This window comes from Festucalex cinctus, chromosome 11, assembly GCF_051991245.1.
Source record: "Festucalex cinctus isolate MCC-2025b chromosome 11, RoL_Fcin_1.0, whole genome shotgun sequence".
Taxonomy (NCBI): domain Eukaryota; kingdom Metazoa; phylum Chordata; class Actinopteri; order Syngnathiformes; family Syngnathidae; genus Festucalex; species Festucalex cinctus.
In genome coordinates this window covers 14451667-14466798 of record NC_135421.1, presented here as the reverse complement: position 1 = coordinate 14466798, position 15132 = coordinate 14451667, and the positions used below count along the sequence as shown (strand labels likewise).

Sequence of the window (15132 nt, the reverse complement as noted above, 5' to 3'; positions counted from 1 at the left end):
TGTTGTTTCCGGGAAGTGGTTATAGACTATTTTTTTCACGTTTGATATATTGTCTGTTGTGCAAAATATACTTACTTTCAACATCCAGAGAGACGGTCGCACAGATGGAACCTCCTTGGTTGGTGGCTCTGATCTGGTACACAGTAGAGTCTTCCTCGTCAGCCTCAACGACGACCAGTTGGTGGTAACCTCCCTTGAATTCTTGAATCTTGATCTTCTTTCCATCCGAATGGATCTCTTTTCCTCTTCTGAACCATTTGATCACTGGTTTTGGCTGACCTGTGATCTTGCAGACAAGTGTAGCATTGCTCTTGTGTTTGACACTCAGGTTCCTCAGCTCCTCCTTGAAGGCGGGCGCTCGGACATCAACGGCCATGGCGGGAACAAAGCAATCACTTTCCTCACTGTAGTCACTTTGTCCTCCAAGGTTCTCGCACTTCACTCGGAATACGTGTTCGATGCCCTCTGACAAGCGTTTGACGGAAAAGACTGTCTGTTTGATCTCATCTGTAGTCACGGGCATCCATTCACCCCATTCCCACTTATCCTTCTTTTGCTTTTTCTCAAGGCAGTAGCTCTTGATTTTGGAGCCGCCGTCACTGAGTGGAGGCTTCCAGGAAACCACACAGGAGTCCTTGGTGATTCCAGAAACAACAATTGCCTGGGGCGGTGATGGTCTCTCTGTGGACAAGAAATGCTTTGTTAGTATAACAGGTAACATTTTACCTGATTTTTTGTTGAGTACTATCTTGTGGATTGAACAAACCCAGTTGGCTCTTAATGAGGATCGGGGTGTCGAGTTCAAGTGGCTCGCTGTTGCCATAGCGATTCTGGGCGTATACGCGGAAAAAGTATCCAGCGCTGTCGATAAGGTTGGGCACGCGACAGGATGTGCTGTTGATGGACGATGACACCAATTCCCACTCGATTCCTTCCTTGTCCTCGCGCTTCTCCACAATGTAGTTGGTAATCATGCAGCCGCCGTCGTCCTTGGGAAGCTTCCAGCTGATGATGACCGAGTTCTTTAGGAGGGCCTCCAGAACAATGGGACCCTGAGGGACGTCAGGTTTGTCTGCAAACAAAGGGTTAACGTGTAGAGGATTTAATAGCACACACAAAGGCAGACCTAGAGCTCGTTCACTGAGGCGTGATGACAAAACATACCATAGATTTCAACATTGAACGCGGTGTCGGCCCTGCCAAAGTGGTTGTGCAGTCGGATCCTGTATTTTCCTCCATGGATTCTGCGCTGCACATTCTTGATAATGAGGTGGGTATAATGCTCTGTGGTCTCGATACTGATGTCCTCTGAGTTCTCCAGGGTCTTGGCTTCTTGGAGCCACATAATCTTTGGCTCCGGACGCCCAATGTACACAGCGTGGATGCGCAGGGTTGTCCCCAGGCCAGCGTAGTATGTGCTCTTCAATGGGTAGTCGGGATGGAACGATGGAGCAGCTTCCAGTACGAGAACTCCTGTGGTTTCTGCTTCTCCGGCGTCATTGGTAGCCTTACAGGTGTATTTTCCCTCATCCTCTTGTTGGTCAGTCATGATGGAAAGGGAGTGGTTGCGGCCATCAGAGCTCATTTCGTATTTGCGGGACTGGACAATCTCCTTGCCCGCGTGGTACCACCTGATCTCAGGAACAGGCCGGCCAATGATCTGGCACTTCATTACAGCAGGCTGTCCCAGCTTCTCTGTGACTTCATCCATATCCTTCCTCAGACTTGGTTTTGTTTCAACTATATCAATTGCAAGCAGAGAAATACACAATGTATCAAATGTTAACAGGTGACTCGTTTTGTGCCAACTTTCATATCAACTGTCAGGACACGCACCACTCAGTTTAGTCTTGATGCACGTCGCTGTCCGTCGAGGTCTGCTTATTCCAGTCTCATTCTCAGCAAACACTCTGAACTCATATTCGGTAGCTTCAGCCAGACCACGCATGGTGAACTCCTGTTCTTTCAGCCTCTCCTTGTTGCATTTCTTCCAGCTGCTTTCAGTGGACTTCCTGTATTCCACCCAATAACCCAGGACCTCTTTTCCACCATCACACTCTGGAGTTTGCCAGCGAATGGCTATCAAGTTGTTCGTCACGGTTGTTGTATCAATTTCACCTGGCTGGCTTGGCTTATCTGCAAGGTACAAACAAGCAAAACAAAGTCAGATGCCTTCATCAAAAGGGAGTGATCGAGACAAGCGATTATAATTTTTTTGTACAAATTGGAGGGCATGTCTTTGGAAGCAAAAGTAGCTAATTGGTTAATCATCCAATTCATGCTTTTCACTTGCCTCAAATATAGTGACTCACCGAATGGATCTTTACACGTGACGGAGTCTGACACAGGTCCAGCCTCACTCACGCCAATGTCATTGACAGCAAAAATGCGGAAGTGATAGTCTGCGTTTGCTTTGAGTCCAGACAGGGTAAACATGGTGGAGGAAATCCTGGTGGGATGACGAGACCATTGCTCCGCGGACACCTCCTTATACTCAATGAAATATCCCATGATGGAAGAACCTCCATCATCCTTTGGCCTGGACCATGCCAGTGCCACAGAGCTTTTGGTGACATCCATGATTTCCGGTGGTGTGCTGGAAGGTTCTGGTGGACCTGTTTTGCAAACGAGATTTTCCCGGCTCATCAAAGGCTGGTGAGTAAATTCTGTCACATGACGGCGAAAACAAGAATACTTACAAAGTGGAGTCTTGGGCACCAGCGGTTGCTCCGACTTCAGAGATGGCCCAATACCAAAAGCGTTCTCAGCAGTAACCTTAAAGTGATACTCTATTCCTTCATTTAGGCCCTTGACAACCAATTGATTATCAGTAACCCTGCTGTCCACAGTGTACCACGCATTTCTGGTAACCTCTCTTCTTTCAACGATGTACCCGAGAATCTGTGCACCGCCGTCATCGGTGGGCACTTTCCAGGACAACTTAACAGAAGTGGCCTGGATTTCCTCAAATGTTAAAGGTCCTACTGGAGCACTTGGACGGCCAATGACATTGACCTTGATTTGGGCCTTCTTCTTGCCAACTTTATTTTCCAGAAGAAGCTCATACACACCAGAGTCACTCCTCTCGGCTCCTTTGATCACCAGTTCACTGGTGTCTTCCGTGTAAGCCACCATGGCCTTGGCTGACACTGCCCCGCTGTCCTTTGACCAGGAGCAGGTCGGGTGAGGTTTACCCTTGATGGGAAGAGAGAGCCGGACCACCCCACCGTAACGGACTACGTACACATCTTTATATTTCAGCTCAAGCTCAAAATCGGGAGATTCTGTCGAAACAAAGTGCAGAAATGCAACCGTTACTTTTCATTTACTTCCATAAAAACAACACATTGACGGCACGCATTCTTGTGTGCGCTTACCAAGCATCTCTGTGATGGTGACAGTTCCAGGAACTTCGGCAGGCTCGCCAGAGCCGCCTGCATTGCAGGCCAGTACTCGAAATTTGAACTCCTCTCCTTGTGGCATGCTGGTCAATGTGTACTCGCAGATCAGAGAGGGCGTGGTGTTGCATTTGAGCCAAGCCACGGTGCCCACCTTCTGCATCTCAATGAGGTAGCCATCCACTCTCGCATCTCCCTCATCATCGGGGGGACTCCAAGCCAGTGATACAGACGACTTGGTGGTTTCTGTGATCCGAGGGTTCTGCGGGCAACCAGGTGGATCTGACCAGGACAGAAATATATTTCAGTTTTCATGGATTACACTGATTTTGTGAAACGAATCAAAACATTTTTTTATACTTGACAAAATACAGAAACAAAGACTTTTCATTTGGTTTGTCTTGGCCTCTCACCAATGGGATCTGATGCCACAGCTGGTTTGGAAGGCAAACTTGGTTTGCTTAGTCCGCGGGCATTGATAGCAATGATTCTGTGCTCGTACTCCAAGCCTTCAATTAGCTCTGTCGAGCGGTATCTATTCATGGTGACGGGATTCTTGTTAGCACGCACCCATCTGTCAGACCTGACTTCTTTGCGCTCAATGATATAACCAGAAACCTCCAGCCCACCGTCCTCTTCTGGTGGGTTCCAGGCAACAGTCATGCCGTCACGTGAAACATCGAAAACGGTCGGTCGGCCAGGAGATCCAGACACATCTGTGAAGGAGGCAGAGCATGTTAGCATGTGTCAAGGGTTATGACCACACGTGTTTATGGGAATAAAAAAGTAGCCATTACTTGTCAAGCTCCGGCAGGTGACAATGTCAGACTGCAAGAATTCTCCGGTTCCGTAGCGATTCACAGCAGCCGCACGGAAGACGTATTCATCTCCCTCAATCAGGTTCTCAAATTTGAAGGTGGGTCGGCTGACCGAGGCAGAAACCGGCACCCAGCCTGGTCTGTGGGCATCTCGTTGCTCTACCACATAGCCGGTGACAGGAGCTCCGCCGTCTCTGGCTGGAGGATCCCAGCTACAGGTGACTGTGGTGGCGTCAATCTCATCAAATCTGATTGGTCCTTTTGGTTCGTCAGGCTTGGCTAAGAACAAATGCAAAAAAATCTTTCAAACCACACTTCTTTAGCTGTATAAAATCAGGTTCAGTGTCAGAGGTGGGGAGTAACGTGCTACATACAAGTAACTTTTGCAATAAATTGTACTTGCCAGAGTTTTGATGCAACATACTTTTATTGGCGTATATATGTTTTGAAGAACAGGTACTTTTACTCCATTAGCTGCTTCCGTTTTTTGGTGTCGGCGAGATTTACTGCTTGGACACCAATCAAACAAAGCAAGGCACCACATGAGCGCACGCAGTCTTTTTTGTATGAATTCCAACTCCGAGGTTCCACTGTACTTTACTGGTTTCATGTTACTGGAAAATTGAAGTGTTCATAAACATATAGTACGATCGGACATTTTTTTGTTTTGTTCGTTTATTGCTGCATCGACACATGTCCGAAGAGCTTCAGCCCATCTGCCCCTCAACAATAAAGCTAATCTTATTGGATAATCTATCATCTATTGACAGTACTCTTACTTGAGTAGAATTTTTGGCTACTCTACCCACCTCTGTCCATATTTCATCTTGACATATCTTAACAAATCAAACATGATGGTCATCTGCGGGGGATTCCTTACAGAGAATGACGGCCTTGATGACCTCGCTGGTAAAGCCAACAGTGTTCTTCAACTCCAAAGTGTAGTTTCCGGTGTCATCAATGGTTGTGTCGGAAACGGTTAGTTTGGAAAACTTGCCAGTGCTCTGGATCTTGACACGGTCTGTGATTTTGATCCTATTTTCACCAAAGAACCATAAGCAAGATGGGGGAGGCCTGCCAATGATTGGTAGGTTCAGCTCCAGTGTTTTTCCGGCCATAACATTGATGCTTTTCTGGGGAAGGCTGGTGAAATCAACTTCAGGCATCACTAGAAGAAAAAAATGTTTAGAAAAGGTTAAGAAAAAAAAAAAAAAGTTTAATCTCACGCTTGATCCTCAAGCGAGTAAGAAAAAAATGCTTTGACTGACTGCTCACCTCTTTGTTCTTGTACAGTCACAGGTGTCACAAGCTCCTTTGCTTCACTGGCACCTCGACTGTTGATGGCTTTGATTCTGAACAAGTACTGTTCCTTCTCATTCAGCTTCTCAATGGTGTGTTCAAAGTCAGTTAGCTTGAGCGAGGCCACCCTCATCCACTTGTCATTACCGAACTTGCAGGCCTCTACTATGTAACCGGTCACCCTGCTGCCTCCGTCATGCTCAGGTTTCTCCCAGCCCAAGGAAACAGTGGTCTTGGTGACGTCGATCACCTCAAATTTGCGCGGCGGCTGAGGCACCTCGCAAACCAGGATGACGTCGGATGTCTCGCGAGACTCACCGATACCATAAATGTTTTCAGGTAGGACTCGGAAGTAGTACAGCATGCCCTCCATCAGGCCGTCAATCTTGAAGGATGTCTTGCTGCACTTGGAAGTCACCGTTTTGTAGGCTCTCATGGAAGCCTCGCGCCTCTCAATAATATAATTATTGACAGGAGCGCCGCCGTCCACCGTCGGGGCATCCCAAGAGATGGTGGCATAGTCTTTGGTCAGTTCCTTGATCTTGATTGGTCCCGTTGGTCCCGGTGTGTCTACAATTATAAAAGTTTACATTTTACATACAGCCTCTCCTAAATACTCAGAATAGTGACGTATAGATTTTTATTTATTTTTTTTTTTTTTTACAACATGAACTATGATATGGTTATCCGCTTACCATAGACTTTGACCAGAATAGACACTTCCTGCTTCCCAGCAGAGTTCTCAGCCACCAGCGTGTATTTTCCAGCATCATATCGGTGGACCTTATCAATGATGAGTGTGGTTGACTTGTGGGCGACCTCTATGAAGCCTCGGTTGTTAAGGTCAACACCTTCCTTGCTCCAAGTGATTGTCGGAGCAGGACGGCCAGTAATCTTTACAAAGAGGCGCAGACAACCGCCGGCACGCAAGCAGATGGTTTTCTTCAGGTCATCGTGGAGCTCTAAGTCTGGTGTTTCTATTGGGTCAAAGTAATAATGATTTAGGGTGTTGAATTGCTATGCATGGGCAACAAGCGCCACACCAAATATTACTCTAAACTCTATTGGCTTGCACATTTGACAAGTTGAGCCTTTTCTTTCTTCCAGCGCTTTAGAGAAAATGAAATGATTACAATGGAATGGGCAACATACCAATTCTCTCCACTGGCTCCGTTTCAGCACAGTGCTCACTGAAGTCTCCAGTGCCATTGATGTTGATGCCGGCTACTCTGAAGCGATACTTCTTGCCCGAACAAAGTCCGGTCACCGTGTGTTCTGAAGTACGCAGTGTCTTCTCATGGGCCTTTATCCACTCCTCTGTTCCAGCTTCCTGCATTTCCAGTAAGTAGCCCAGCACATCAGCTCCTCCATCTTCCACAGGGCGAGACCAAGCCAAGGTAATGCTGTCAGCATGGGTGTCAGTGATACGAGGTACAGAGGGCGGAGAGGGAGTACCTAAGACGGGAGAAGAGCAAGCTTAAAAACCGCCCTCGGTGGTCAAGATTGATTAGATGCAAAACTAGCCTGTCACCAATTAAATGAATTCACCAATCTATTATTGTTTGATGGGGTACTGGGATCATAGTGGACTTACATGTTGGCTCTCTGCAGACAACATACAGAGAAACCTCACTAGGTTCGCTCTCTCCAGCCTTATTGATGGCCGTCACCCTGAACTGGTATATGTTGCCTTGGGTCAAACCGGACACCTTCAGTGTCGTGTCGAGGTGTGCCCCACTCCAGTTCACCTTCACCCAGCGGGCACTCTTCTTCTCCCGCCTTTCAACCAGATAGTGGACCAACGGACTGCCGCCATCACTCTCGGGCTTCAGCCACTCAATGGTCGCAAAGTCCTTTCCAGACACCAGGATCTCAGGTGCACCAGGTGGAGTTGGCACAGCTGTAAGACGTTAAGATTGAAATCAACAACTACAGCAGGCTGATGTCATCATCAGGGGTCGACATCAACATTTTTGCATGGTTCTCAAATGAGCACCAGGGGTTTTTGTTTGGTGCCAAATCAACCAACTTCATGGATGAACTTGGATTTATGGCACCTCTGGGCAGGGTTTATTGCTATCGTTAATGTGTATAGAAGTTATTTTAGTAAAAATGAATGAACTTCTCTGTTTGTTTAGTTTGTTTTAACATTTATATTTTTTACAACAACATACTTATACCGGGGCTAGATGGCAGCTTATTAAAACCATACAATTGACTGTTTTATAAAAAGACATTAAATTCATATTTAACCCAAGTGAGTTGTATGGCCCATTCGAAAAATGAATTCACCACTTCTGACTTCAGTATGCCTGGGATAGCGCCGTTCTCTAGAGCAGCCGACCGCTGTTCACTCTCTTTTTTTTTTTGTGCCACAGACCGCGCGAGGGCATATTTTGGATCGTCAAAGCCACGGCGCAGCAACACGGTGCTAAACGCCAAAGCTCGCAGCTCTCCTGCAATGCGCAGTGAGGGTGAACTTAAAAATAAAAGCCAAACAAGTAATATTGTACATGGATATCAATGACTTATATAGCTTTTATTTTGAAATTTTCCCTGGTTGAGGCGGCTGATTTGACTTCGAATCGAAGCTGGCCTGACCCCGCACAGAGAGACTTTGAACTGGAGAAAAGTATATCACACGAATTTGACAGCGGTTGGACGGGTACACTCACTGAAAGTGTTTCTAGCGACCATGGGCTCTGAGACAAGGGGGACTCCAGGGCCATATTTGTTAATTCCCCGGACTCTGAACACATATTCCGTGTTCTTGAAAAGTCCGGTGATGTTGCAGGTCAGCTCCTTGCACTCAGCGTGCATGAAGACCCAGTGCAGTCTATTGGTGTCTCTCCTCTCCACAAGGTAGTGGGACACCTCATCACCGCCATCCTCCAAAGGAGGCTTCCAGCTCAGAGTACACGACTCCACTGTTATCTTGCTAATCTCGATGCTGCCGTCACACACTCCCGGGGTGTCTAGAAACAGTCAATATTGTCTTGTTAGTCGTCTTCTAGTCTGAAACGTATTTTGATTTTCAATAGAATGCACCTCTACTCACCAAGTACTTTGACATTGACTTCAGCAGTCTTTGTTCCACTCACGTTCTTCACCGTGAGAATATACTTTCCGGTATCATCTCTGTCACAGAACTTGATGATGGCCATTGCCCGTTTGGATGTGTATTGCAGGTGGTACTTCTCACATAACTCCAGTTCTCTGTTGCCCTTGGCCCAGAACGCTTTGGGCTCAGGCCTGCCACCCACTGTGGCATCGAGAACCAGATCTGACCCAGCTCTCACCGTAACAACTTCAGACAGGAGTTTGCCGTCCAGCTGAGCCTTTGGAGGTTCTGTTGTAATATAAAAACACACTAGTTACAGCTGCGCGGTCAGCCTGGATATTTGGCACATGTGACATTTGGTCTTAGGGGCAGCATGGCTCAGTGGTAGAGTGGTCGTCTTCCAACCCGAAGGTTTGTTATTCAGTCCTCAACTTCATCCATGTGGGAGTGTCCTTGTGCAAGAAAGATACTGAACGCCAATTTCTCCCAGTACACTTGGCAGCGCCTTGCATGGCAGCACCCTCCCATTAGTGTATGAATGTACCCTTTGAACACCATTTTGTGTAGATAAAAGTGCGAAAGTGCACACCATTAACCGTACTTATTCACAAAAAACTAAAGTAGCTTACCAAAGTCTGTCTTGCACTGCACAGAGCCAGTGGAATCTGATGGGCTGCTGAAGACTTGGTTGGCATTCTTGGCAATGACTCTGAACTCATAGGGTTCTCCTTCTCCCAAGGCGGTCACAGTGTAGAATGTGTCTGTCACGTTGGTGTAGTTACACTTGAGCCAGCGGCCCTCGCCAGTCGGAGTGTATGGTTTACGTTCAATAATGTATCCTACAATTGGACTGCCACCGTCATTGAGCGGAGCCAACCATTTGAGCGACACTGTGGTCCTGGTTACATTTGTCACTTCTGGCTTACTTGGTGGATCTAAAAACGTAGATGTCGACTTGTGTTAGTTAATAGGTCGGCAGTGATCAACGCTTGCGGGACAAGCAATACTCACCAACGGGGTTTTGGGTGACTGCTCCTTTGGAGGCTTCACTGGCCTTGCTCAGACCAGCACTGTTCATGGCATAAACTCGGAACTGGTACTCTAGACCTTCAACAAGGTCTTCCGCCTTATAGAAGCACTCGAAGCATGGGATCTTGTTTTCCCTCACCCAGAGAATATTATTTCTCTCTTTCTTCTCAATCCAGTAACCTGTCACCTTGCTGCCGCCATCGTGATAAGGCTCCTCCCACTTCAAGGTCATTGTGTTGGCAGAGATATTAAAGACGGATGGCCTTGTTGGGGCTCCAGGAGGTGCTATAACAGTCAAATGTGAAGTTTGTTTGTGATTCATGACTTTTATGATCAAAAGTGTTATTTGTTATTCAGATTTCGGAATTGTACTTACTGTAAGGATGCTCTGCAACGATGGTATCCGACTCTGTCGTTTTACTTACACCAAATCTGTTCTCGGCAGATACCCTGAAGGTGTATTGCATGTACTTGGTCAGATGACTGACATGGAGAGACGTGCGCTTCACACTGGAGTTGATCAGCTGCCAGGCAGTGGAACCAGATTCACGCTTCTCCACAATGTAGTTGGTAATGTCAGTGCCGCCATCATCCTCCGGCGCATTCCAGCCAATGACACAGGAATCGGAGGTGATATTTGAAATTTCAACAGGCCCCGCTGGAGGATTGGGTCTACCGATAACATTGACGTCAATAGTAAAGGTCTTTGTTCCGGCAATATTCTCCAGGGTCAGGTAGTATTTTCCACCATCACCCCTCATGGCATCTTTGACTGATATGCTGGTTCTGTCTTTAGTTACTTGAATGGAAACTCTTTCAGAGTTTTTTAGCCTCATCTCCTCCAGCCTCCAACCTACCTTGGGAGTAGGTCTCCCGCTAATAGGAACATCAATTGTAAAGATGCCGCCCGATGTGCATGTGATCAGCTGATTGGTGATCTCACTGAGATCAGCTGCCGGTTCAATTTGAGGCTCTTTGACCAACACTCGGGCTGGATTTTCCCTGGGCCTGCTGTGGCCAGACTCATTCTCAGCTTTCACACGGAAGTGATACTCATCACCCTTATTGAGCTTTTCAACTGTGTAAGAGAGGTTCTTGGTGTTGCCAACCACAAACCATTTATCCGTCCCGCTGCGCCTTACTTCGATGACATAGCACTGGACACGGCTTCCACCATCGTGCTCCGGCTTCAGCCAGCTCAGTGACACCGAGCTGTCTGTTGTGTCCACAATGTCCAATCTCTTTGGCGGCGCTGGCTCGGCAGTGGCCATGACAGGCTCTGTCGTCTCCATGACCTCACCAACACCATGCTCGTTCTCTGCAGATACCCTGAAGAAGTATGGCACTCCCTCCAGGAGGTCCTGGATTTTCATCATATTCTGAGTGCATTTGCCTCCAGACTGTTGCCAAGTGCGACGGGTTGCCTCACGCCTTTCAACAATATAGTGGTGGATTCGCGCTCCGCCATCATTAAGCGGAGGTTGCCAGGCAAGTGTGACTGTGCCTCTGGACACATGTTGGAAGCCTAAAGCCTGAGGAGCTCCAGGAGTGTCCATGACTTTCACAGTGAAAGTCATGGCCTTACTACCACTGCTGTTCTCCAAGTTTACAGTGTATTTGCCCGAATCATTTCGAGAGCACTTTTCAATATGTAGAGTACTGCTGCCCTCTGCAGTTGTGACCTCTGACATCACACCCAGTTCTCCTTCTTCTTTCAACCAGGTGGCAACAGGGACAGGCTTCCCCCTGAATTGGATACTTAATTTCACTGAACCTCCAGCCTTGACAATATGTGTTTGCTTGAAGCTGGCATCAATATCCACCTGTGGTGGTGTGAGTCTGTCAATGGCTTGAGCCGGTTCTAGAGTTGCCATGGCCTCACCTCGTCCCACTTGATTTACGGCAGCAACACGGAACTTGTACTCAACCCCAGTGTGTAGACCAGTCACTGTGTACTCTGTTTCGGCCACCAGCTCTTCATTTACTCTATTCCAGTCAAGCTCATCGCCCTTAACCATCTCCACAATGTAGCCCAAGATGTCAGAACCTCCGTCATCTGCAGGCTTGCTCCATTCCAGACTGATAGAGGTATTTGTGGAGTCGGATACACAGACCACAGATGGAGCACAGGGGATATCCTTTGGCTCAACAGCTTTAATGGGCAAGGAGATATTGCTGGAAGCTCCAATACCGGCATCATTCACAGCCATAACCCGAAACTCATACTCCATATCCTCAGTGAGATGAGAAACCTTGTGAGCACATTCAGTGATGGGTTTCTTTGAAAGCACTTTGTAGAACCGGACAGTCTTCTTCTCTCGTTTTTCCAGAATGTAGTAATGAATGGGATTTCCTCCATCAGATTTCGGAGGAGTCCAGGCCAAAGTTATGCTTTCCCCTGTGACCTCAGTGGCATCTGGAGTGCCTGGAGAATCGGGGGTAGCTGGGAAGAAATTGTGAATGGAAAAGTTGTGAAGACCCCCAAAAAAAAAAAAAAAAACAAAAAAAAAAAAACATTTCTTCAAATGAAAAATGGCAATGTTTTGACTTACTGTATTGCAGCTGTGCAATAATAGGGCAGGATTCCAACGGTCTGCCAACGCCAAACTTGTTGACAGCTGAGACCCTGAACTGGTACTCATTGATCTTAACGAGTTTGGTTGCAGTGAACGTGCACTCGTGACAGTCATCAGACACTAATGCCCAAGAGATCTTGGATGTTTCGCGCTTCTCAATTATATAATGTGAAATTTCTGAGCAGCCATTGTTCTCTGGTGGATTCCAGGAAAGAGTGCATCTGCCCTCTGAGATGTTGCTAAACGTGATGGGTCCTACTGGTTCTCCAGGTGTGTCTGCATCACAATACAGAGTTCCAGTCAAGTTAGAAGCAGTAAATCATTTGTTAAAAATATATACTGTAATATGACTGCGACAACTGCACACCTTGTACTTGTACCAGAAGAGCCTCCTTTTTGCTGCCCGATCCATTAGTCGCTTCAACAGTGTAGAGACCGCTGTGAGTACGGTCAGCATCTCTGATGAAAAGAGTACTGTATCCAGGAACAGTGATAATATCCATCATCTTTTTGGTGATTTCCACACCGTCTCTGTACCAGACCACCTTGGGAACAGGCCGTCCAGTGATGGCCACCTTAACCCGAATATTGTCACAGGCTTTGACAGTCAAACCTTCAAAATACTCCGGGCCAAATTCGATGTGAGGGGCAGCTGGTTTGGAAGAAAAGGCAATAAGTAATTGCTAATCATTTGATCTCCTACTCTGGGCTATCGCTGGCTTATCTTAACTTACCATTCTCGCTTCTGACCACAATCAAACCAGATGAGTTGGACGGGGGGCTGACGACACCAAAGGCATTTCTGGCAATCACCCTGAACTCATAGCGCTCATTCATTGTCAAACCAGTCACAGTGTGCTGGCAGTCGTGGACATCAGTCAAGTTGGCTTTAAACCAACGACCCTCACCCTGTCGTTTCTCAATGTTGTAACCAGTAATCTTGCTACCTCCGTCACGTTTAGGTGCATCCCACTTCAGCGTGATCGAGTCACTAGTCACGTCAGTGTAGTCGGGCTGGCCTGGAGGATCTGAAAGACAGAAGTCACGTTTATAATTTGTCTTGCCAAAGCACTTATTTTTCAATGAGTAATCTCATCATAAGCTATGTGGAAGTCTATGGACAGAGTCGGAACTCACCAACAGGACTGACAGCCATGATTGGCTTGCTCTCATCACTCATTCGGCTGCAGCCAGCATCATTCTGTGCGTACACTCTGAACGAATACTCGAGGCCTTCAATGAGACCCAGGACCCTGTAATCAGTTTCTTTGATGAGCACCACGTTCACCTTCTGCCATATGATGCTGTTCTTTTCCCTTTTCTCCACATGGAAGCCCTGGATGGGGGTACCACCGTCATAGTTGGGCTTCCACCACTGGATTGTCATGCCATCATTGGTGATGTTATACACCACAGGCCTGCCTGGTGGGCCTGGGGGCCTGAACTGATGCTTGGCAATTACCATCTGAGAGACCAGGGGTTCACTGACACCATATCTGTTCTCTGCACACACTCTAAACTGATACTGGACTTCTTTGACCAAGTTGGCCACTCTGAACTGAGTTCCCTCCACCCTGGAACAAGCCATCTTCCAGTCAGGCTGAGAGGTGTCACGCTTCTCTACAGTATAGCAGTTGATGTCTCCACCGCCGTCATCGTTGGGCTCATCCCAGGAGATCATGATGCTTTCTGCTCTTACTTCATCGAGGCGGATGGGTCCAATGGGCTTCGATGGGGGTCCGAGGGTAATGACGTGGATATGGAAGGACTTTCTGTTGATGTTGTTGTCAAGAGTAAGTGTGAATTTACCCTCATTCTCTTTCTTCACATTCTTGATCATTAGCGTGGCTTTGTTGTCTGTTTTCTTAAAGCGGATTTGATCGCTTTCCTTCAGAGGAAGGTTGTCCTTCAGCCACATGACCGCTGGTTTAGGTTTACCTTTGTAAGGCAGCTCAATATGGACATTGTGACCTAAGCGAACACAGATTCTTCCATCTGGGTAGTCTGCAAGGCTCGCCTCTGGTGTTATAACATAGTCAATGACCTTGATCGGCCCTGTTTTCACAAAGTCACCCTGACCTTTCTCATTTCGAGCAGCGACTCTAAACAACACGCTGGAGTGCTCCTTTAGTTTTTTGACCTCAAACTCACAGTGTCGACTCGTTCCTCCCAGTGTCCAGTCCTCATCTGCGACTTTCTTTTCAATTATGTAGTCACAGATGATGCTGCCGCCATCGTAATCAGGCTTTAGCCACTGCAGTGTGACAGAGGTCTTAGAGGAATCCTTCATAGAAACGTCTTTGACTGGTCCGGGAGTCTCTGTAGCCTTTACCGGTTCAAGTGTTTCGCATGGTTCACCAACACCATTCTCATTCTCTGCTAGTACACGGAACAAGTAGGATGTCTTTTCAGAGAGATCTTCAATCGTGCAGTGTGTCTCGGTGCATTTGCTTGTTACTGCAGAGTACGATCTCTTTGAAGAGTCCCTCTTCTCAACAATGTAGTTGGTGATTTCAGCACCACCATCGAGGAGTGGGGTCTCCCAGCAAAGGGTGACTTTGCCACGTGTTACGTCTTTCAGGGTCAAGTTCCTGCATTGAGCTGGAGAGTCCTGGACCTTGACGGACAAGGTTAGTGTCTTGGGCTCTCCTACACCATTCTCAATCTTGACCGTATATTTTCCCGTGTCGAGCTTGGTGACTTCACGCATAACGAGGACTGCGGTGGTGTCAGACTGGTGGAATTCATAAGAGGGATTGTTGTCGATGCATATATCCCCTTTGCTCCAGGAAGCCTCGGGAGACGGTCGACCCTTCACAGGAACACAGAGCTCCACATCCTTGCCGGCCTTCACAATGTAGTGAGTTCTCATGGCAACATCAGAGTCAATCTGGGCTTCCTCTGTGAAAATAATGTTTCGTTCATCGCAGACAAAACAAAACAAAAGGAAG

General features: G+C 47.3%; 1 protein-coding gene across 1 annotated transcript in view; it reads right to left on the bottom strand.

The window, feature by feature from the left end:
• Window positions 1-15132, bottom strand: part of ttn.1 (titin, tandem duplicate 1) — a 150545-nt gene that overhangs the window by 9967 nt on the left and 125446 nt on the right. The window contains exons 174-196 of the mRNA XM_077537616.1: window positions 13319-15082; window positions 12916-13209; window positions 12549-12833; window positions 12158-12457; window positions 9982-12048; window positions 9588-9890; window positions 9206-9511; window positions 8574-8864; window positions 8191-8490; window positions 7110-7415; window positions 6668-6970; window positions 6211-6492; window positions 5492-6085; window positions 5097-5384; window positions 4196-4495; window positions 3812-4114; window positions 3378-3680; window positions 2700-3284; window positions 2313-2615; window positions 1837-2136; window positions 1165-1740; window positions 767-1072; window positions 76-681 (exon numbers count right to left, since the gene is read on the bottom strand). Coding sequence (XP_077393742.1) covers window positions 76-681; window positions 767-1072; window positions 1165-1740; window positions 1837-2136; window positions 2313-2615; window positions 2700-3284; window positions 3378-3680; window positions 3812-4114; window positions 4196-4495; window positions 5097-5384; window positions 5492-6085; window positions 6211-6492; window positions 6668-6970; window positions 7110-7415; window positions 8191-8490; window positions 8574-8864; window positions 9206-9511; window positions 9588-9890; window positions 9982-12048; window positions 12158-12457; window positions 12549-12833; window positions 12916-13209; window positions 13319-15082 — 11265 coding nt within the window. The remainder of the gene's footprint in view (window positions 1-75; window positions 682-766; window positions 1073-1164; window positions 1741-1836; window positions 2137-2312; window positions 2616-2699; window positions 3285-3377; window positions 3681-3811; window positions 4115-4195; window positions 4496-5096; window positions 5385-5491; window positions 6086-6210; window positions 6493-6667; window positions 6971-7109; window positions 7416-8190; window positions 8491-8573; window positions 8865-9205; window positions 9512-9587; window positions 9891-9981; window positions 12049-12157; window positions 12458-12548; window positions 12834-12915; window positions 13210-13318; window positions 15083-15132) is intronic.